General features: G+C 32.2%; 1 protein-coding gene across 1 annotated transcript in view; it reads right to left on the bottom strand.

Moving 5' to 3' along the window:
* LOC128672953 (protein embryonic gonad-like) overlaps positions 1-24,933 on the bottom strand; it is a 155,483-nt gene that overhangs the window by 67,755 nt on the left and 62,795 nt on the right. Inside the window, exon 2 of the mRNA XM_053750488.2 lies at positions 10,540-10,617. Coding sequence (XP_053606463.1) covers positions 10,540-10,617 — 78 coding nt within the window. The remainder of the gene's footprint in view (positions 1-10,539; positions 10,618-24,933) is intronic.

Below are 24,933 nucleotides of genomic sequence, written 5' to 3'. Positions count from 1 at the left end.
ACATTGTGACTAGAAGATGTACGCTAAGAAAGGATATTTCGAAATTCCATCCCTAAGGGGGTGAAATAGGGGTTAATTTTGAAGTGAGGCAAAAGGTAGTCTAGATATAAATTTATAATTTGTCTATTAATTGTCCTGTCTATTATTGTCAGCTATAAGCACATCAATTACCAGACTATTTCTCGAATCTAGAAAACAAATATGAAATGCTGCTAATAATCTATGTATTACGTGTTAAATGACTTTCTCCATGTGAATACTCTCTTAGTAAGTTAAAAATAATCATTTTCATTACAACGGGAGCGTATTATATCGATTCCAATGAATCGAGTGTTGAGTGATATAGCCCACCATCGATGTCCATGCTCTCGATATAATTTCCACGATGATTGTACACAATTTGTGTTGCGAATTTGCCGAATGCGTTCGCGGTCATTACTTATCTTTTTCGGGGAAGTCGGTTGGCTCTGGTTTATTCAGTGTCATTACAATCTTATTGATTTACTGATTTACTACACTGCATGTGTAATTATATAAACTAGATGAAAAAATGCTTATAAAATGAATTTATGTACTTAATAATAATTTTTAAATTTTGAATTTAATTATGAAGGCAAGTTTTGTTTATCATAATAAATGTTTTATTTAATTAGGAAATTTTATGTGTGAACTGTGCGTGAAGATTCAAATTGAAAATATAAATTTTATTTATTTTTATAATTAGACTTAAAAATAAATAAAAATAAATAAAATTTATATAAGTAGTAAATAAATAATTTTTACTCTTTTTACTCTTTATAAATATTTAGAATTGAATTAAATATATAATGAATGAGCAATGAATCTGTGTTCCAAATATTTTGTTGTGAAATCTACATTACTACATCTACGAGATCCCAAGTTTATATACTTAGAAAGTGTTGTTTATACGAAAAATGTCAGCAAGTTAAATACATTCAGTTACCTGCCGAGAAAGATAGTATATCCAAAGACCACTTGAACTTTTCCAATCTAACTTAGCATTTACCAACCTGGTAGTTAGATGTCACATCCCATGATCTTGTGATCCCACGCTTCCGCGTTTCACAACGAGTCAAATCGATTCACACATACATACAATCGACTTAATATTTTCACGAACACGATTCACAAACCGCGTTTGATCTTTTTAATGAGCACTCTATTTAAACCCCAAAAAGCTGACAATAGACTCAATCAGCGTTCGGAAATCAAAAACCACTACCGTTACTGCGTCACTATAATTCGTATTCGATATAATCATGCTCGATTCAGTATCGATTCAATGATCGACATAGTGACGTGCTGTCCACCTAGACACTGGCACAAAAGAAAAGAAAGTGTTGAGTCCGTTAACGATGTTTAAATTTGGAATGGACGCGTTTAGAGACCATTTTGAAATTATTTTGTTATTTGATGGAGCGAATTTTGAATTGTTTGTGCCAATATCAAACTTTCTCCGGCACAGAACAGTTCGTTACAGCCGATTACGTTAAGTCAATGAACAGAAATATTCTCAAATATTTTTTAACACTTTTTTAATATAGTATACATAATTATAATTTTAGCACTTACATTTTTTAAAATATGTAGGATTTTGATGCGTTTTTGTACGGAATACTCAATCTTTAATCTATTTCTGATTACAACGAAGTCACAAGATTAAATAACCCACCACCACCACACAAAATCCATCAAGGAACAAGTTTTTAAATCGGAAATTAATAGCTTCAATTTTTTCGGTATTTATTCCATCAAAATCACACGGGCCGCGTGAAAATACAAGTTTTAGTCGAAACCTTCCATCAGACAACATTAACTCGCGACATTTTGATAAAAAATCATTAAATAACCACTGCTCTGATTACGTGCCTTAACTTTTTAATTTCTTCAATGTGTGCGGCTTCTTCTTGGTATTATTCTTTAAATATTTTTAAAACAAGATTTTATTGGAAGGATCGTTTCAATTTAGGTCGTAAAACTTGTTCATTACGTGGATATAAAATTCTAGTTTTGATAGAAGATTGTTCCCTTAATCTGGCATAGAATATTTTTAGTTTTGTAATCTATATTTTTCCTATGGTTATAGGTATTGTTTGGTGACTAGCTCTGTCTCATTTTACCAGTTTATTTTGCGATTTGAGACACATAATAATAATTTTATTTCACAATAACTTAGCCTAGGTACAAATATATGTTTACATATGCATTATACATTGGCTAGATGGGATGCTGACCTTTGGCCACTACCCTCCGTACTAGCATCAAACCGTATGACGGCAAGGTAATGCGTCCGGCTCGCTGTCACCAACCACGCAAAGGCAGTTTAAGTTTACATAAGAATATATCTGTGCTAATAATTTACAGCAATAGTACACCTATTTAATATAAGTATGGACATAGGAAAATAATGAAATTTTTTTAAGTAGATACTACTGCTGCAACTCAAAAAGTACAGATCAAAAATAAAAATAGGTACTTACCTCGTATAAAGCCGACCACAGATCACCCGTGGAACGACAGATTAATTTTCATATTTAGAAAGAAAAAAATATCACTTTATTCGTTGAGTTTCTGATGCAAACTTGTTCCCGGTGACGTTCGTGGTTGGGATCTCTCGAAGCCACAGTTCCCCTAGTATTTATTATTATGAAATTCGAAGATTTGGCAGTGATTTTATGACTGGCCGCCTGCTTGACGTTAATCCTTTTTGGGAATGTAATGAAAATTAAAAATTTGTTATTTTTCCATATTTATGTTGAGGTTTAAAGGTTTAATATATATTTAAATGCTTGTCATTAACGTCATCATACAATTCCGTGAACTAATTTCCAATGCCACGTTTTTGTATGGAATGTCCAACATAACACGTCCGGCATAGAACATTTTTTTTCTGATTTTACAGAAATAAAGCTTTGTTTCTTCGAGTTTACGATCATTTAAAAAGTCTAAAATACAAAATTATGACCAATATTTTCATTATTTTTTTTTGTTGTTACTTATTGTGTTGTAGAATCAAAAATTTAAATAATAATACTTGCCTGCCAGTTAGTCTAACAAAAATGTAATGAATAACAAAATACAGTATGAAAATAGCATTATAGAGTCTATTCCCGTTTAAAAAGGGATGAAAAAAGGGAAAAATGTTGCCCTATTTAACTACTGAACTTTATTTTTTTCATGTTACTTTCTTATTAAAATTAGCCATGCGTTGAACGCGACAAAAAGTATTGCATTTGTTGGAAATAGCAACATTTTAGCATTGTCTTGTTATATATTTATATATATATATATATATTGTCATTGGATATATTTCCCGCGTGCTCTCCCTCTCTCGCTCTCTCTCTCTCTCTCTTCCCTTCTCATTCTGGACGAATACACGCATTTCGTCACCTCTGGAACTTTTATTACAACAGCCCTATTTTAAATACATACATACATTAATATTTTCATCCATTAATAGCATTTTCCACCCTTCTTGTATAATGTGTTTCTGTTTATCTGTGTATTGCATTATAAATAACATTAATTACTACGTTAAGGACAAATAAACATGTATTTATTAGTTTGGATATAAATTAATTGCGATGTCAATGATAAAATATTTTTTCTATTTTTCTCTTAGCTTACCACGAGCTGTATAATAAATACATCAATATCAAGTATATTTATCAATAATTCTTTTTGTTTTTATAAATCCCACAGAGCATAACCTGTGTATCATTAATGTTTTCTTACATAGAAATTGTTAAAACTGTTAAAAGAATTATTCTACATTCTTAACATTTAATTAGTTCGTGATTGTTATCTTCATTTTAGACACTTTACATTCTACATTTCATTATTTTTTATATCTGTGGCTTGTTTTGTAATTGTTTTTAATAATTGGTTCATAAATTAATTGATGGTTACCGTTTCATGCAAAATCTACTAGACGAATCGTTATGAAATGCTGAAATGCGGATAGAATATAACCCAAAGAAAAACACAGGGGTACTTTTTATACCGAAATTCCCACGAGAGCAAAGCCTCGAGGCGCAGCTAGTTATTACTAAAATATGCTGAAAACATAAATAAAAAAAATATCACTACAAATCGTGGGAACACCACTACGGTAATTCGAAAACCATTTCATCAAAATCTATAACATTCGATTCTCACCTACAAATCGATGATGATCATAACATACCATAGACGTTTAACCCGCAATAAATAATAAAAAAAGACGAGCGCTATCGATTCATCGAGCCGATTATTGAAAAGTGTGCAAATTACGGGGTAATCGATACATTGGCCTGTAATAATATCCCGATTACCGACCCGGATAATTTCACTTAAATTCTTTGTAATTTCGCCGTACCACATATACACGATGCTACTTGTATCGATTTTATATCGATTATTTAATAACGTTAACACGATCGTGAACCGTAACGTTTTATTTTAAGTGAGACATCGGAAGTGTAAGAGAAAATTGATAATTTAAAATGGTAATTCGAATGCTCATTGCAATGTATGTACTTTGAAAACGACAGTTTCGGATTTATTAAGTGTTAGTCAATTAAAATAATGAGAAACACTAGTTAGACAAAGGAAACTGTTTAATTAATGTCAGGAATTAATTAAAATGTTGTTAAATTTAGAAAGTAATGAGTTCTTAATTTAAATCTCCGGTTTGTTCTTATTTCAAATGTACTTACTTGTACCAAATATATATTTTTTAATATCTGTAGTTTTCACTTTTTAATCAATAACTAAACTGCCAGTTCGAACGTCTTTTTTATATTTAAAATACTTTTTTTATATAAAAAAAAGTATACCTACGTATTAATCATAAGTGCACGACGCTTTATAACGTAGTTGCATTTAAACATACCGATAGGGAGTTTTTCTATTTGCCTATATATAAATGTATTTTGTGTGATACAAGTTAATTTTAAAATTTGATTAACACTTAAGTTAGGCATAATTTAGACAAAAGAATTAAGTAGTAGCGTTAATCTATGTCATATCTGTTTACCATTTCAAAAATATTTTGGTAAAAATATTACGTAATAAAAAATATAGTTTTGAAATATGTTATGATAAATTCCGCCATTTCATTTTTAATTAGATAATATTTATTATATTCGAGTTGGTTCGAAATTCAAATAATTGTAATTTATTCACTGTAATTTGACACTTACTGCGTTGAAATAGGGCTGATATTTGCATATGAATTGGTGATAACGCCCACTCATTGTCACAGATGTGTTTGTTTTAATGTCATTTGAATAAATACTTAATTATGTTAATAACTAATCAGTGGAACGGAGCTTTTTTTAATGAATTGTAAATAACCCGTACTTTGGATGTAGGACGTAAATTTATTTACAATCGATACGATTGTAATTGAAAATCTATTTTTGATTTTCGAATAAATTTCAAAATTTAAAAAGTTATTATTATATTATTTTTTAATGAAATCTTAAATTTTAAACGATTACACAGCAAAACTAGAATTAAATTGCAAAAAAAAAATACTTGTTTAAATCTAAGCTAGCTTTGACAAAAACTTTGATTAGAGATTCTTTAAATCTTTGTCTGTGACAACTACTTAACCATAATGTGGTTATAAAATTTTATGGTTCCAAATTATCGACTAAATACTATATTTATTAGATGCCTAATTACTCCAATCGGTTGAAATATGACATTTCGAAATTCGAATGCGGCTCTTTGAGTTTAAAGCTGATGAATTGGCCAATTTGTTTTTAAAATATGATTCGAATATTAAAATACACGTTTTCGGTATTTTATAGTGACTTATGTATGTGTTCGAATTTTGACTAAAAATGTATTTTATAGTGACATATGGATGCGTTCAAATTTTTGGTAAAATATTCGTTGTATGTGGTCTTTTTATTGTGGGTGTGGCCTAATTATGAAACCTAAAAGCAATTCTACCAGCTCTAAAACTGATGAAGAGTGACAGTCAAGATTGTGACACCCATAAAATTAAGTTTTATGAGGTTTGAATAAACATGTAAAATACGTATAAAAAATGACTCATATTTTTTTAAAATCAAGTAAGTGAATATTCGATAGATCAAATCGTTAGAGAAAAATTAAATGTAAAAAAAATATTGCTTACACAAATTTTCGTTATACTCGTATCATGTCACCACGGTTAATCGATATATTTTTATTCTCTCATTTTACTCGAATTTTCTTATATTCTACTTTAGTTGAGTTGATTGGGATCGCTTATTAATTAAAATCTAATAATAATATATTTTATTTAATAAGCGATCCCAATCGTTGCAGTACTTAGGTAGTCAAACTAGAATAAAAACTTGATCCCTTATAAATTACTCATTAAAATCATTGCTATAGGTAACAGTCTTATGATTGATGATATCTAACGTCCTATTACGTATACAATACCACAGTTACCAATACCTAGTTTTAGAAGTACGTAAATTTTATTTAGAAAACATTATACTTCCCGTGGCACAACAATTTTATATTGAGCCATTTGCAATATAAATATTACTTATAAATTTATAATAATACTGGCCATTAACAATCTCAAGAATGAAAATAATTCGTTTCAACTGAAAAAAAATAGTTTTTTAATTTGCCGTGTATTAACGGCCAGTATTCTTACTTATAACTGACAAACATTACATGGAGTGTTACACATTATTACGTGTAACATATATATATATAACGTATGTCGAACACGTCAAAGTTCGGCGAACTGTTTGCCGATAGTATAAAGCCGGCAATATGATTCCTATCGCGACACGTAATAAGACAGGCAACAGCCGACGGTGGCAAGCAATGTGCTACTGCGAATCAATTTGCGCGCGCTTTTTGTCACCCGTAATGTCGCTCGAATCAATTTTCTGTCGGGCCGTTTCATACCTACAGTTGTTTGATACTTGTACCATGGAGGATCTCTACAAGGCTAACGACAGAGCAATACTAACCACTTAGTATTAGAAGAAAAACATAATTTGATAAAAAGATAAATTAAAAAGTACTAAAAATATTCTATTGAAGAAGAAACATTAGAGAAAATGGAATTGCTAACCTCGAGCATATTGACGCTTTTGCAATGAATTAAATTCCGCTGAAATAAGGCCATATATGACACACGCATAAAAACCAAACTTTCTACCACCTGTCTGCGAAAGATACTGAAGTTTTACGGCCGCATCGCTCGGAAGGACGGACACAATCTGGAGCAATGGCCACTGGCAAAGTTGACAGACGCATGAGAGACTGCCTATTGATCTGTGCTGCACAGATCAGATCATCTAATAGGATATCCAGAGCAGCAGCTGCTCTGGATACCAAAATTTGTGTAGCTCTTCACGTTCCAATCATCGGAATAAGTGGGGACGTGTCGTGAAGGATAAGTTGCTTCTGGTTCAGCCGTTAGGTTCTCTTCCCGGAAATCATGGCCGCTACGCTTTCGAATTTTAAAATTTGTTAGTCGTGTCGCACTTGTTTTGTTTTTGTTTTTTTTTAGCAAATTTTTCGAGCACTATTGCACTATTGATTGCAGAAATTGAAACGAAAATGAATAATTGTATATTATCAAATACATGGTTAATTTCGTCGCTCGTTCAAGGTTGTCAAGATTATTGAGGTAAACGACGCGAGGAGAAGGGGAGGATAAATAAATAAATATAAATAAATAAATATATTGGGACAAATCACACAGATTGAGCTAGTCCCAAAGTAAGTTCGAGACTTGTGTTATGGGATACTAACTCAACGATACTATATTTTATAATAAATACATATATAAATAAACATCTAGGACCCGGGCTAATCAGAAAAAGATCGTTTTCCATCATGACCCGACCGGGGATCGAACCCGGGACCTCTCGGTTCAGTGGCAAGAACCTTACCACTGCGCCACCGAGGATACAATAAAGTTATATCAAACGATCTTTTTTTTTTAATATTTACATTAATTGTATCACTCTTATTTACTTATATATAGATGCAATATCAATACTCAATAGTTTATTTGCATAAATGTGGTTACATCAGTTGTTATGACATATTATTATTGTCCATCACACAAGCCTAATCTGACCATGCAAAAATCAGTTAATATAAAGTCACTTTCTTTGAAATGTTCTATATTCTCTTATGATATAATGTCCGTACGATATGAATAGACCATCTGCGCTTACGCTCCCAAGTCTGTCGCCCTTGTAGCGGTCGAATTGAACTCCAACAAGAAAAGATTTACATCGAGTACTCAAATGCCAATACGAGTATATGGTCTAAGAGCTAATTTGTGAAATTATTGTGCAATTAATTAAAAACAATTTTAAATTTTCGAAAAGTTCTTGTACTTTATTTTCACCCAAATTAAGATTTTTTTTATTTAGTTGGCAAAAGGTCATTGTCAACACCAGGCTAAACATAAAATAACAATATTTATAAAGTAGCTAATTTTGAATTTGTGTCGTTCATATATATATATATATATAATGTTCATATATATAATGTCAAAGTTGACTATATATATATATATATATATATATATATATATTATAATTTTGAAGTTAGAAAAAAATGTCTAATCTTGTCGAGTCCGAATGGCTATCAAACAATTTTTCGACCAATATATAGTGATATAGCTCTATCGTTGGCCTTGTTTAAGCCTAATTGTTTAATTTATTTGCATCACAACAGATTCAAAATGTACTTACAAAAAAGTAAAAAGGAAAAGGGATAAAAATTATCGAAAAATATAAGTCGTTAGCTCCCGTACTAACAGTTTTTCGAAGATAATACAGAGCGTATATAACAGAAACAATTCTGTTTTTACTCTGATCTAACTTTGCAGTAACATTGTCTTAATGTATTGACACGCAAACAGAGTATCGTAATTTTTTCCTCAAAAAGTTACTGGCAGGTTGACAAGATTGATTTTATGTCTGTTTCAATGTCTGCAGCAATTTGTGATGATGTGCGGTATCCATGCAATGACTATATTTCTTGTAGCCGTGTGAGACATTTACAATTTATATAGGTACTAGTATTTTTTTTTTTAATGTGAGATACGAGGGTAACGAATTGATTTTTGTAGCTCCTTTCGAAATCCTTCATTCGAAATTCACAAATTAATGAATTTTCATCATATTCAATATGAAATCCACTTAATTTCTCTACTTCATGTAAGTTTTATGAAAAGCAAACAATTGCGAAGTAAAATTGGTAATAAAGTCCTCATGTTTGCTGTGCCCTTGCAGGGCGTCGCTTGTACTTATCATTCTTTCTAATGTAACAACTTCAAACTTGTGACTAGCAAAAATCAAATCTGAATCTATATTAAACTCTTCCGTATCTGACAGACAGACAACAAGCAGCCGTAACTAATGGACGTAGAAAGCTGAAGATCTATATATAGGTTCGTGTGTAGCTAACTATTATGAAAACTGTTCTTTACATGAGAAACATACATGTTAGTTACCTATTAATACAGGAGCCGAGTTCAAACGGCGTAACCAATTCAAATAACAAATGAACATCTCTGTTTAAATAATAACATTCAAAATCGCAAACAAAAGCTATTAATAAGAGAACAACTGAAAACAAAAACATCCTAAATATTTCAAGTATTAACCGACTATAACAAAGAGTGTACTAAAACACAACTAAATACAGAAGAGATTGACGTCTGAATGGTGGCACTGACACACACACCGATGGGATAGCAATATGTCTCACAGATGTCAGATAAGATGGCCCTAAAAATGGTTTAGCGGCCCTATTTGGAATGTCTAATGAAGTGAAAAAGTGTACAGATTAAGTAGAACTCGAAAGATCTAGATTACTCTGTACAAGCTTTTGCCCACACTATAGTCCTTACCTCGTATCGAGGGCCATAAGTGGCATTTTGTTATTCGATATAATACTGTCGAAACTTACCGCTGTGAGACATAGCTAACTCATTATGGTATCATGACGCGACTACGACCATGTCAAAAATAAAATTTTGCATTACTTTCATGAAAAAGAAAAATTCAATTTCAAAAGTCAGGTAAAAAAATAATTCTACTTTTACTAACTTTTGCCTGCGACTTCGCCTGCGTGATATTATCTGCGAAAGCGGAACATACACGATTTTCATACAAATTTTCACCCCCCCATCAAATGATTATTCATTTGGGTATTGATTTTCGGAAAAAAATAAATAGCTTATGTTTGAACAGGGGTCTTTAACTACATGCATACCAAATTTCATTAAAATTGATCCAGCGGTTTAGCCGTGAAAGTGGAACAGACAGACAGACTTTCGCATTTATAATATTATGAATTGTAAATTTTGCACTCGTCCTTTCCTTTTTCTCTTTGCACATTGCTTATTTACAATGTTAGTTTTATATTTCAAATCTACATAATATGAAGATTTGTTATCGGCATTTAAATAGGTAATGAGTTGTTGTATATTTCCGAATAAATAAAATAAAACAAAATATCTATAGCTTAAGTTTCCGAGATATTTACCTTGCACCCTTCACACGTGAACGCTCCAAAATGGAAGCCAGCCGCAGGCTCCCCGCATACTTTACATTGCTGGTTCATCTGTAAAGGAGATAATTAGTTAATAACAAGATAACACGTTTCGCCACTTAAGTATAACCAATACACGGAATTTGGAATATATAAGTTGAATTATTAAGTTAAAATGTTAAAATATTAAAGTTGTTATTGCTTACATATATTTTATCAAAAAGTGTGTATTAATATATAATGTTGTGTATTATTAATATAAGTTTGTATTATGTATGTATCTGTCTGGCACGATTAATATTTGCGTAATAACCCAACCCTCTCTATTGTGTAATTACATGTTATATTACTGATAAAAAATGGTAAGCCCTTCTGGCATAATAGGGACCAACACTGTTTGAATGAGTTTCTTTCGGCATTTCTTCTCAGCAGTGGTCGTTCCGAAATGCTAGTAGTTTGTAGCTTTGGTAAACATCATTTAATTTAGAATATGACGTGAAAAAGTGCCTGTGAAGGCCTAATTTCTGAATAAATGATTTGATTTTGATTTTGATTCTCTATTTGTGAACACGAAAATTTTGTTAAATAAATAATTCCTTTTTTAATTTAATTTTTTTAAATTAAAAGTCCTTTCTGTCATATCTTATGTTTTTGCTACAGACTGCGCTAAGTTCATTTTAACATAATAGGTTAGATGTAAATTGAATAAACAGATATAAATGCACGTAGTATATCCTAGTCTTAACAAATGCGAAAGTAAGTTTGTTACCTCTTCACGCTCTATCTACTCAACCAAACCAATCTTCGTGAAATTTTGCATAGGTACCTACATGAAATTTGAAGTATGAAAAAGAACATAGGGTACCTTTCATCCCGGAAAAATAACTTTACGTGAGTACTATACAGGAGAGCAATATAGTATTACAAGTTTTTGCAAAGATGTAATTTTTTTGACACAAACTTTCATACACATGCATTAAGTGGTCGCTTGTGGCTGTGTTTGCAGTCAGTTAATACCAATCAACCCGCATTGGGCCAGCATGGTGGGTCATGGCCCATACTCCATAAGAAAGGCCAGTTCTGTGGGATATTAAATGGCTGATGTTTACCCTACATATCCTATGTACCTTTTTTGGACAGTCAGATATTATTCGACACTTATTTAGAGAAGCGAATATTAAATAAAAAAAATATTAGGACAAATCACACAGATTGAGCTCAGCCCCATAGTAAGTTCGAGACTTGTGTTATGGGATACTAACGCAACGATAGTATGTTTTATAACAAATACATATATAGATAAACATCAAAGACCCGGAGAAAAATATCATTTTCCATCATGACCAGACCGGGGATCGAACCCGGGACCTCTCGGTCCAGAGGCAAGAGCTTTACCACTGCGTCACCGAGGTCGTGAAATAAATTAACACAATGAAATTTAAATATTTATTACCAACAATCACATGCCTGTGGCCCGTGAGTTATAGCTACTAATTGTCTTAATTGAAATCAATTAATATTGATAAGAATGAATTTAAATCCTCAACGACCTATAGTTTTTTTTATTTATATTGTACGGAAGCACTTTAAAACGTGTCATGAATGCACGCCCTTTAATTATTATGACATATTATTGGTAAAATTGTTGTGCTCTTTTTAAGAATCCAGGACTAAGAGTAACAAGGGTTTAAGTAAAAAACTTTTAGGAGTTTTTAGACAAAAACTTAATTTACATATTCTGATAAAATGGTCGTTTACATTAAAATTTTCCTTTTTGAAATTATTTAATTTTATAGATCCCAATATTAAAATAATTATAGATACCTAATTTAAAATCTAAGAAACCTTTCCCTAAACTATGTTAAAGTCAGTCCACACAATAAAAAGTATGATATAATTTCGGAAACATTTTTTATTCTCTTAAAAATCGTACTTTGGCACATGAATTAAGTGATACTTCTGGTATAGTTATTTATTTAACAAATTATAATTTATAAAACTATAATTTATATAACTAACAATTGTCAATTTATAAAACTACCGACGCATTTTGTATACTTAGGGTGAGTTGCGCCGTCAAATTTGCCATTGATTTTAACCGGCGCGCCGCTGACGTTTAGACAAAATGGCGTACTTTCCATATTTTTGCATACGTTAAAGTATAGTTTTTGCATACGTATAGTATAGTAGGTAATATTTTACTATATCTAAAGAAGTATACAAAACTCAAACTCAAACTTTAATAAATCATTTTAAAATCGCCTTGATTCTGACCTCATTAAAGTACCAATATTTGCGCTTGCGCATACTCCACGATCACGCAGCCGTACTATTTGAACTCGATTCTCGATTTGTGGAACGGAAACTCCAAACTAAATCGAGTGTGAAGTGAGAATTCAAATATCAATATTTGTCTTACTACAATTTTTTGCGGAGCGATATTGTAAATTATCTATATGATATTTCCTGTTATGATAGATTCTCTCTCTCTCTCTCATCTTATTGATTAATAATTTTTAGTGCAGTGTAATTAAATATTTTGATTATTTTATTAAATCGAATTTACATAGAGACTTTACATATATTTACATATACATTTTAAACGATTTCAAAAAGTTTTAATTTTATTTGTTAAAATTAGTGTTTATTTAGTTTTTATTTTAGGTTATTACAAAATGTATGTACTTACTTTCGTGCAATAAAAGAATTATTTTCTAAATTCAAAATGAAATGTTAAGTGAAAAGGCAATACATCGTTATATAATCTGTTTTATATCTTAATTTTTGTCATCATTTTTCATTATATGATTTATATATTAATAAAAACAAGATTTTACTAGTCACATCTACTCGTCTCAATAAAACTTTAGGAAAAATATGTGTATTTATCAAAATACTCAAACTCTCAAACGTAACGACCGAGTTGGTACTGTAATTGCGTTTTGTTGTTGTTATGCGTGGCATTACCAATAAATTTATCATAGTGCCCTTATTGTACCCCACATTTCAAAATCATCGATCAAAAATCGATCGACACCAAACGGTTCCAAATTCAAATTGAATCGTCACTCGGACATCGAGTGTTATCACAGTACAATTCCGGGCGAGGAATCGGGTGCTCCCAAAAAATTAAACAAACATTTGGTCACGATTGTAAAAATATTGTCGAGTGGTCACAAGTGTATTCTGAAGAACGCCATGTTTAATCAGAGTCTACAATTGTGAGGTGACGTAACGTGTTTTGAGATCAAAACTTTTGAGCCGCGTGTAATTTTGTTTAAGCTGACGGTTGCGTATTTTGCGTACTTTTTAATGTTTCTTTGTCAATTGGAAAGTGCAGTAAAAATAAATAAAAACAGAGTGTACTAGCTAACAAACATATTAATTCACTCAGAGCCGGACTAGACAGCCTGACGATATTATACACTTTTAGATAGAGTTTATCTATATAAATGTCTTCTATTTTCTATCTAATTTCTGACTATAGATAGACATTTTCTTGACGTGTACGTTGGCATTTAATTTCATTTTGCTTTTACTTTCATTAATTTATTTTTTATTGATATTGTGTCTTTGTTATGTTATTGTTGATGGGGCTTGGTAAACTCAAGATTCATACTTTCCTTACGTTTATACACAATACATATCACCCAATGTATTATCTCTAAGCACTTCACTGCAAATCATTGCCTCTTAGTTTGTTTTTCTTAAAAAAAAAACATATTTTTCTTTATATCTTTATATATTGTTGTAAATGTATAAATGTATAGGTTTGATCTTGGCTCATTTATTCATTCACTCTTATCCTTTGAGATTATTTAGGTATACTTAATTGTATTTTGTCTAACTGTACTTCTGATATGTACAGGGACAACAATTGACAATTTATAAAACTACCGAAATATATTATAAATACCGAATATAATACGAGTATATTATATTACCGAAATATAATATTTTTTTTTGTAACAGATTCATATTTATTATGCAGTAATGAGTTAGTAATGCAATGGCAATTCTTGTTAAGACTGTAACGTGTGTTTTTCCTCCCGTCACACCTTATACTAATTAAATGGACAATAAAAAATAAGAATATCATTATGTTAAGTTATAAATACACGTTACAATACTACAATCTTATATCACAGACATAATGAGTAGTAATAAAGTATTTCCCAAAATAATTAACGAGCAACGTAATGACATATTGCACCTGGCAGAGCAACCTAAAGGTTTCGTCCATTTTGAAATAAACCTTGCTGTATTTTGGCTTGATGTAATCTTGTAAATTTATCAAAGTCTTGTGGGATGAAATCTTAATAAGGGGCTTGTGGTGTGCGACTTATTTGTAGTAAAAATCGATTTATTATACCAAAAATCGTCGGCGGCTTCTCGCATCAGCTGGATCTAAATGCATCAAGTTTATAGATAAATAAATATATATTAGGACAAATCACACAGATTGAGCTAGCCCCAAAGTAAGTTCGAGACTTGTTTTATGGGATACTAACTCAACGATGCTATATTTTATAACAAATACATAATATATAGATAGACATCCAAGACCCGGGCCAATCAGAAAAAGATCAGTTTCCATCATGACCCGGCCGGGGATCTTACCCGGGACCTCTCGGTTCAGAGGCATGCACTTTACCACTGCGCCACCGAGGTCGTCATATGTATTATCATAATAAAGCATTGTCATCCAAATTAAACGTGTGTCCAAAATCTTAGCTCAATGCATGCAAGTTCCCAAATTCAAACTCAAAAATATTTATTGCGTTAACTGTGTCCTTACAAAGTATAAGGTGGTACAGTCAGCGTCAGCGTGAACCTCTATTATTTAGTTTGATTTAGAACAATCTTGTGATATCGAACGATATAAGAAAATAATAACACGATTCGAAAATGCCCCGACTTTACTTAAGTCACCTTCCTTTTTGCAAATCGGTTAAAAAGAAAGACGCAGGCGCGCCCAATCTGTCAGCGAGGGGTCGAAACAAACAGACTGGAGTCACGCGATCCGCAACATATTATTACAAAACATTTATTTAATTCCCCACGGAAACTAAGTGAATACTGGTTTAAGCAGCATCTTAGTAAAATACACAAGTTTGCACGCAACTCTTGTTTGTTTTTTATTTCATTTTAATGCTAATTGTCGAAGACCGAACGGGATTTTTGGCGATGACGTTTGTTCTGTCAAATAAGTAAATTTCGTAACGATAAAATTTAAATTTGAAATTGGATTGTTATAATTTTTTTAACTGTTATTGAAACAAGCCTTTATGGCCGTGTCATTATTAACTTTTACAGAAGTGAAAATAGACATAGGCTTTTGTATATTTTTTAGTTATGAAAACTAATATTTTGACTTATAATGCGCCCAAATACAACGTGATAATATCTTACTTGCTGTCTTGTTTAAATTGTGTCATGTTTTTGGTGCAATCATGTGTTTTTACTTACATACATAGTCTAATTACAATTAGTTTAATATACAATTATGCAACGCGAAAGTTTAAGTAGTTTTAGGCCAATTACAGCACACAATTTTTAATTATCATAGTGATTTGAGGGATGTCTCTACAATTCAAAATAAACATCGCTTATTTGCCTTTCACAAAATCTAATTCCAACTTTCACAATTCTTTAGAAATATTCACTAAATCCCAAGCATAATTTCATAGAATTTCAAGAAGTGGGCCCTCGGACCACACGAACATACATCAATAAGCCGTGTCACTTATAGTTCGACATGGAAAATTATGATAAAAAATGTTATCTACTAACAAAAAAGGCGTCCAATTGGCAGCTAAACAGAGTCAAATCAATGCGAGAAATGTAGCATATAAGGATTCTGGCTAACTATGGATCGACACTGACGGTGTTCTGTTTTGCATTCCCGGAGCAGATTTACAGACGTTCTGTGACAAAATATGGTAGTTACAGAATCGTCTCACTTAAGAAAATGAGACTCAAGAGAATAAGAATCTCTATATAAACCCGAGTTCGTCCGCGGCTGTGACGCCGCGAAGCCCAAGTTCGACGTGAAACATAATACTAAAATTTGAAAGTTTCGTTTGTTATTTTTGACAGACATCATTAGACAAACATGAACCTTATATTCATGTTTATTAGCTGCCTTGCCTATGTGTTTCTTAGCCGCCTTGTACAGTCAACAGCACATCAAGTTGCCCTGCACGAACCTCTATGGCGCGGTAATAGCGGCGAGCTTGCAATGAATTTGGGTAGGTTGATGTGCTGTTGACTGCAAAGTAGACCCACTATAGTGGGTCTACTTTAGGGCAGAATCACAAGCTGCAAGACAGGACTACTCTAACATATTGCAGAATAATTATTGCCATGTAAAAGAGATATGCTGAGCTGCTGTGTAGATGGAACTTTCCAGACATTCTGCATTCAGTATAATGTTCAAATTAACATTCAAATAGATAAATGTTTACACCTGATTGATCGAGGCATGTGGTTCTTTCCTAGAATACTCACTCCATATCATCCCGTGGATGTCGTATGAGGCGACTAAGGGACACATAGCCTAGGCAGTTGATTATTAGTACTTCGAAGAAGGGGTTGACGTCAGGCAATTTGCCAGTTGTAAAATGTCAGTTTGTCACAGTCCATTTGCCATGAATTTCAAAGGTCCATAGGTCCATTAGCTGGAAGATAACTCGTCACATCTTAAATTCATAATTGTTTTCAAATTCAAAATTCTTTATTAACAACTAGATGTTGCCCGGGGCTTCGCTCCAGTGGGAATTTTGGGATAATATATAGCCTATAGCAATCTTGTATAATGTACATTTCTAATGGTGAAAGAATTTTTAAAATCGGTTCGGTAGTTTCGGAGATTACCCGCCTCAAACATGCAAACTCTTACCTCTTCATAAAAATAGTAATATAGATTTTGATGACGAATCGAATGATACCTTAAATATATTCCTGTGCTCTCACTATTTTGTGGTCATGATCAAAAATGGTCTTCGCAAATCGCCGCACGTAGAAAGGTGGTAGCCATCTTACCATACTGCTCACTTTTGTCTTTTTCACACGTCGACAACATTCACAAGGTCTCTGGCTGGATTGCTTGATGTATCTACACGGTTTTTTTTTATCGTTCACTTATTCTATGCAAGATTAAAAATAAATACAAATTCGACAATAGGGAGTATTACTGCACATTTATCCCGCCAGAGTACAGCACTGTATGTTAGGTATACAAAAACTTCGAAAACTATGGGATACGCCTTACTCTGTAAAATTTTCGAGCCAGTGGCTTGGTGGTTTTCGAGCAAGTTTCGAGTCAAATGGTCGAAATGAAGCTCTGAACATTTCACACGTGAAGACTTATTAAAATATGGACTTCATACAGGTAAGATCTTCAGTCAAAATCAAGTTTATATCAGTTTATGACACACAGTTGACCGAGAATATAACCTAAAATAGTGTTATTATTTTCAGGATAAACCACTAAATTCGTTCTTTTTTTTTTTAAATTCTCTCTTTCTTTTTCCTTAAAACTCGCACCACGATTGCGTAGAAGGTATTTTTGGTCGTAAATCTGCAACAATATTGAAAATTGGCGCTTTTTGCCTCCATTGGCAATATTTATGTACCTTAGTTGTACCAGTAGCGCCATCTGCGCTGAGCTTTGCGTAATATATATTCTTGAACTGCGAAAACCTTGCATTATCTGTGTTCGATGAGTCACTACTACGTTTTGAAATAAAGTATATTTTTTAATCTAGTATTTAAAAAAATACTTATATATTTTTTTTGTAGCTCATTAAAAGGAGGTTTATTTAAAAAATCCGGTGTAATGTAGTTGAGTTCTCTTGTTCTACACTGATTATTATAATTTTGAAAACTATGATAGGCGTTTATATATAATAATTGCAAATAGCAGGCATGCGGCCTAACTGTGTTAAGTGGACACCGCAGCCTACGGACGCACCGCAGCCTCTCAACACCAGGGATGTAAACTCTTGTGACACGGGCAAAATTCGAACCTGGGTCCTTTCGGTGTCATCTCCACTTCTTAGTAATGCTTTTTCAGAGGAAAGAAACAGTAAACGCAATAAGTATTATGACCACTATATATCAATTACGTAAGTTTTTGTTGAAATGATAAATCTTAAAATTGTTTTCTTAGAAAAAAATTGTTTACATACTTTTAATGATGAAAATCATCTAGACACGAAACCTGAATTAGGTTTGTAGGTCGTTGCAGGTACTTAAATAAATAAATAAATAAATATATTAGGACAAATCACACAGATTAAGCTAGCCCCAAAGTAAGTTCGAGACTTGTGTTATGGGATACTAACTCAACGATACTATATTTTATAACAAATACATATATAGATAAACATCCAAGACCCGGGCCAATCAGAAAAAGATCATTTTCCATCATGACCCGACCGGGGATCGAACCCGGGACCTCTCGGTTCAGTGGCAAGAACTTGACTATAACATCACAATATCATTAAGTACATCATCCCTCTTTGCAATTAGTAGGTCATTTATATATCCGACACGTACTGTTACACCCGACACCTGTCCCGGCCGAACCGAATGCGAACACTCCAATCGATTACAAATAAATCGATTGGGCGGATCGATTCAGCGATAGGACTCGCATATTTGGGAATCCGCACGAAATACGTGGATTAAAACCAGTTTTTGAATGTATGAAATATTTAAAGCATTTTTTATGAAACTCATTATTCGATTTCTCACATTTCGTAATTTTTTTTTTTATTTACAGAATACTGATTTTAAGATTTTATAAATGAAATTACACGGGAACAGTTATTTTTCCTGGATGAAAGGTATGTCCTTCTTCATACTTCAAACTCTATGTATGGAAAAATTCAAGAAGATTGGTTGAGTAGATAGAGCGTGAAAAGGTAACAAACAAACTTACTCTCGCATTTATAATTTTAATTAGGAGTTAAGATTATCCTTTAGATATTAACATACAATCTGGCTGTTACATAGTTCCAAATTTATACTGATTTATTATATAATTTAAATGTAGTAAATACCCCATCAGCTTCATATATGGTTATCGGCTATGGAAGAATTTATTGTCCGATTAATTGGTGATTATCGATACAATTTATAGCGATTTTAGATATATTTTTCTGAATAATCACTGTAAATATGTGTTTATAATAGGGTATATTAGTATCACAGGTTAGTTTGTTATGAGATTAGAAGATTTTAATTTAATCGAGAACTTGCTGCGCGATTTTTCGGGTATAGTGTTATTTTTGCGTAAATTCTAGTTTTCAGTAGATGACGTTGGTTTGCATGTTAAATCTCGAAAACACCAAAGTTTTGAAGAATTATAAATAAATATGGACGGTGCTATATTTTATAAAATATACTAATATTCGGGTCAGTTCAATCTGAAAAATCGCGTTTGTTGTATAGAAGCCCCCTTGAATATTTATTTTATTCTGTTTTTTAGTATTTGCCATTATATAATATAATAGTTATAACCGAAATACATATGTGAAAATTATTAATTTATCTATCATTGTATGTGACAGTCTAATTTCTTAATGACTTTGAAATTTTAATTGTCTATCATAATTCTTGAGATATAGAATGGTGACAGACAGACAGCGGAGTCTATTACTATTACGAAATAGCCCTGTTACTAAATATTACAGTCTCTTTTTAGCCCTTGGATACGGAACCCTAAAACAGTCATTAGCGATAGCGACAAACTGACACCATTCAAAATCAAAATAACAAAGCAAGTGTTGAAATTTTCAGATTATATTGCGCCGTTAGTGTTAATTTACGTCTGTTTGTCACGCGATTCGAAGTAGCATTACTTGTATTAGTATTCTGTTTTGATAAACCGACTATTATCACAAAGGCGAAAGTTTGTGAGTTTGTTTGTTACGTATTCACGCTCATAAGGTTGGGCCTGACAATTTTTATGAAATTTAATATTGAGGTAGCTGATACAATTTTATCTCGAAATAATGCGATTCGATTTGGGAAAAAAAAACGTTTTCTTTTTCAATTTAAGATGATATACATCACTTATTGGCGTCAAAAAATTGCTTAAAACTAAGTCTACTGCCGGCTTCCAAAGCGCAGGTGAAGAAGAAGCGGCGCAACAAACTTCACCGCAGCCTTTTCTACTAAGACGTCGTTTGATAATAATCTTGTGTCTTATCTAACAGACAATGACGCTTTATTGCGTTACTGGGCATAAAACAAAACACGTGGATAAGTATTCTTTTTAACTAATTATAGATAATGATAAACGGCGGGAAATATTGCAATTTGCAGCTGATTATAACCAATGTTGTAAATGCGAAACAAGTTTGTTTTACCTTTTCACGCAAAGTATTGCGTGAAAAGGTAAAAAAAAACAACTCAAAATCAAAATCAAAATCAAATCATTTATTCAGAAATTAGGCCTTCCCAGGCACTTTTTCACGTCATATTCTAAATGATGTTTACCAAAGCTACAAACTACTAGCATTTCGGAACGACCACTGCTGAGAAGAAATGCCGAAAGAAACTCATTCAAACAGTGTTGGTCCCTATCATGCCAGAAGGTACTCAACTCATGTACTCAACCAAAATCTCTTTGAATTTTTTTCATACATCTAGTATGTATGAAAAAAATTCAGTAGGGTACCTGAACAATAACTGCTTCTGTGAGAATTCACGGCGAAGTCGCGGGCACAAGCTAGTATACTATAAATACATTTTTTATTGTTAAAATACCGACACAATTAATTAGCATGGCGACAGTGAACGTTATTATAATAATGGAGACGAATTTACATTTTTTAAACTGGACAGAAATTTTGTGTAATCTATAATAAAATATAATTATACGATATTAAGATTTGTTTTTTTTAAATGTTTATGTAAATCGTTTGAATCTTATGTATACTTTTTTTTTATTACGCCGTCAAATTTGTCTTAGAGTTTAATCGGCGCGCCGCTGACGATTAGACAAAATGGTGTGATTTTCGTTTTTCTGCGCACGTTTTAACGTCAAAGTTGACGGTGCAACCCACCCTTAATTTCGAATTCACGTGAAATCCACCAGTTTTCTACAATCTTGATTTGTTTAGTTCATGTCATAAGATATTAGCAATGTTTTTTTTTTTTCATTTTTAAGTTTTTACATAACAGTCGGACAACATTTATATAAATTACTAGCCGCCCGCCCCGGCTTTTCTCGAATAAAACTATAATAAAAAGTAGCCTATGTCATTTCTAAAGGTTTCATCTATGTCTATGCCAAGTTTCATCAAAATCGGCCCAGTAGTTTTTGAGTTTATTCATTACAAACAAAAATACAAATCTTTTCTCTTTATAATATTATTAGTATGGCATTTCGAAAAAGGTATCCAATTTGACTTGTACCTCAAGTAATATCCAGTAAGAAGTAATAACCTGTTTTGATTTTAATCTGTTTGTGTATCAACTAAATAAATAAATAAGTTCCTTGGTAAAATAACCTTTAGCTTTAAAACGATCGGCCATGTAAAGTGCTTCAACCAATAAACTATTATATTTACCGCTTTAAATAGTACATTTCTCGCAATCTCGTATAGTAAGGTCGACAAATGCCTATCAATCAATCAGTGTAAGACAAGGACAACAGTTGTTAACATTAATGTACGGCTGGGGTTTAGTTGAAAGCGGATTAGATATACATATACATTTGTTTAGAGAGCAAATTGATTATTTTTTACGAGCTACGGGAACTGTTTTTTTCCGCGATGAATCTCTATGTATTTTACTACTAAGTGTACGATAAAAAAATATATCAGATGGATTGGTTGAGCAGATGATGCGTGAAGAGATAACAAACAAATAAATAAACTTACTTTCGCATTTGCAATATTAGTCAGGATTTCCACGTGCAGCACCTAACAGTTTTACTTAAACAAAATATATTTTGACAAAACATAATTTGTCCCGGGTCATTAACAATTTTAAAAGCGTAGCAGATATACATTCGCATTTAAAAAAATATTATAGATACGTACGTCTTCGAAATTAAATTAATTGCTTGGGAAACCATTTCTATGTTTTATTTATAGTTTTATTTGAGGCTGTAACTTCGCGAAGCGTGAGGTCGGCATAAAAATAATATTCCAGCTGAAATGTATGATCATTATGTGGAATAAATCCATAAAAAATCCGGAATCAAACATTATGTAGGCTGCCGTGGGCGAAACTGCAGGCAACCCTAGAGATTGCAATAAAATTGCAAATAAAATATATAGCTATGAAATCCGCTGTCAGTAAAACCGAAGCCCTAAACAGACAATGACACGCTTCATTATACGGAACCTCAACTAGGCTCTAAACACACCGGTGTACTAAATGCGGGCTGCTTGAGTCTTAATTGAATTCTTGAAAGGCACGCGGAGCGATTGATTTAGAATTTAGTTAGTGATTAGATTATAGTTAGATGGGGTAATCATAGAATTAAGCCGGATACCTATTGATACGAATAAAATATTGAAGCCTAACATACAAATACGATTATAGTGATTTATCTTGTGGTTTCTGACATATGTATATCACAATGACTTGTCCTCTTTTGGATGTCCGTACGAGAACAGTTTTGAAAATTGACAGGTAACTACAGCTTTCCCAAAGAGGGCCGACGTCAGCCAGGCTTGTCCTAAAAACGCAGTGGAATCTTCAAAATTGATTAGGATTTTTTTTTTAACTTTTGGTGCGTAACAGTTAATGTGATTCATCGTCGATCACCCAGTTAATACAACGAATTTTGATAGAATCTGTTGCACGGGTAGAATTTATGTTTATATTAAAGTTCCCACAAAAGCGAAGCCTTAAAAGTTAAAATTAAAACGTGCAAAAACCACGGTTTAAAAGCATGTATTTAAAAAAAACACGCTTAATATAACCCACTTTTCTCGCCTCAACGGAAGATATCGACAAAAAGCTGAAACATCCCAGTAAAAGAATTTCACAGAGGTCATTCATTAAATTTGGCAAAATAACTCGGCATTTTCCCGCTAATTTTCTCGTTAAGGATTTAAAAAAGAAGCAATTTTTATAGTATTTTAATTGACATGACGACTCAATCTGGAAATAATAGGACACCAATTTCAGAAAGTTATTAACTCAAAAATTACTACTTTTGTACCTACGCGAGTATATAAAATGTGGATGTAACGGAAGAGATTCGCCTACATATTATTTGTAAATAAGTAAAGTAATTTCATTAAGTTTTGTATTTTGTTATTATGTTTTTCTACTAAATTTAGAATAAAAATATTGGTATTAACCATTTTTATCTTTGATTAAAACGTTCAAAGCTTTTCAATAGAATTCATTATACTCTCTCTAATCTGAGCGTTTTCCTGGTTTTTCCTCAGCCGTTGAACTTTGAAGCCCAGGATCCGCAAAAATTAGAATTTATATAGACACCAGCTTTCGCGATGTTCTATAGTTAATCTTCATGAAGCAGTCTGGAGATACATTGCAGAAAATTACGTTAAAAAATTGTCTTAGTGATATTTACAGTCATCCTTCTAAATAAACTAAACGAAACAGAGGTTCTCTGATAATTTCTACTCATATTATAAATGCTAAAGTTTGTAACTATGTATGTATATGTATGCATGTATATGTGTATGTATGTTTGTTACTCTTTCACGCAAAATCTACTGGACCGATTGTTATGAAATTTTATACACGGGTAGAATGTAACCTAGAATAACAGATGGGGTACTTTTTATACTGACATTATCACGGGAGCGAAGTACCCGGGGCGCAGAACTTCATAATTCTCAGCCACAAAATTTGCACTGATGGACTTGTTCAGTCCACGTCCACTATGGCCTCTTCAAAAGTGTCAATTTTGTATTCTCGTTATTCTCGAACAAGAGTAAACTCGTAAATAAGCAATATTATAATTTAACGATTACTATCTTTAATTGAATGTTTCGCCAACAAAAATTAACACTGGCCATAAAAACGAGTAATTTCGTTAAAAAAAAAAAAACTGTTCCACCAATTTTTGCGAATTAATTTAAATTTTTGTAGATAAAAAAGTAATTATAACCGTGACAGTTAAAATATCGAGATACATGCGTGAACTATATAATACGTTGGCACAGAATTTCCCATCTATTTCTCAAATCAATTCTTCTTTTTAACCCTCGACGCAAAAAGTGGCGTGTTAGTTTAACGTTTCTGTCTGTGTTTGTCTTTCTGTGCCATAGTGCTCTTAGCCATGTTTAATGAAAATCGGTTAGACAAATTAAAAAAAGCCCAACTTTCAATAATCATTTATTGAAAGTTGGGCTTTTTAATTTGTCTAACAAATAAACTTTATTT

Source organism: Plodia interpunctella, chromosome 10 (genome assembly GCF_027563975.2).
Source record: "Plodia interpunctella isolate USDA-ARS_2022_Savannah chromosome 10, ilPloInte3.2, whole genome shotgun sequence".
Taxonomy (NCBI): domain Eukaryota; kingdom Metazoa; phylum Arthropoda; class Insecta; order Lepidoptera; family Pyralidae; genus Plodia; species Plodia interpunctella.
This window is presented reverse-complemented; position numbering and strand designations above follow the sequence as displayed.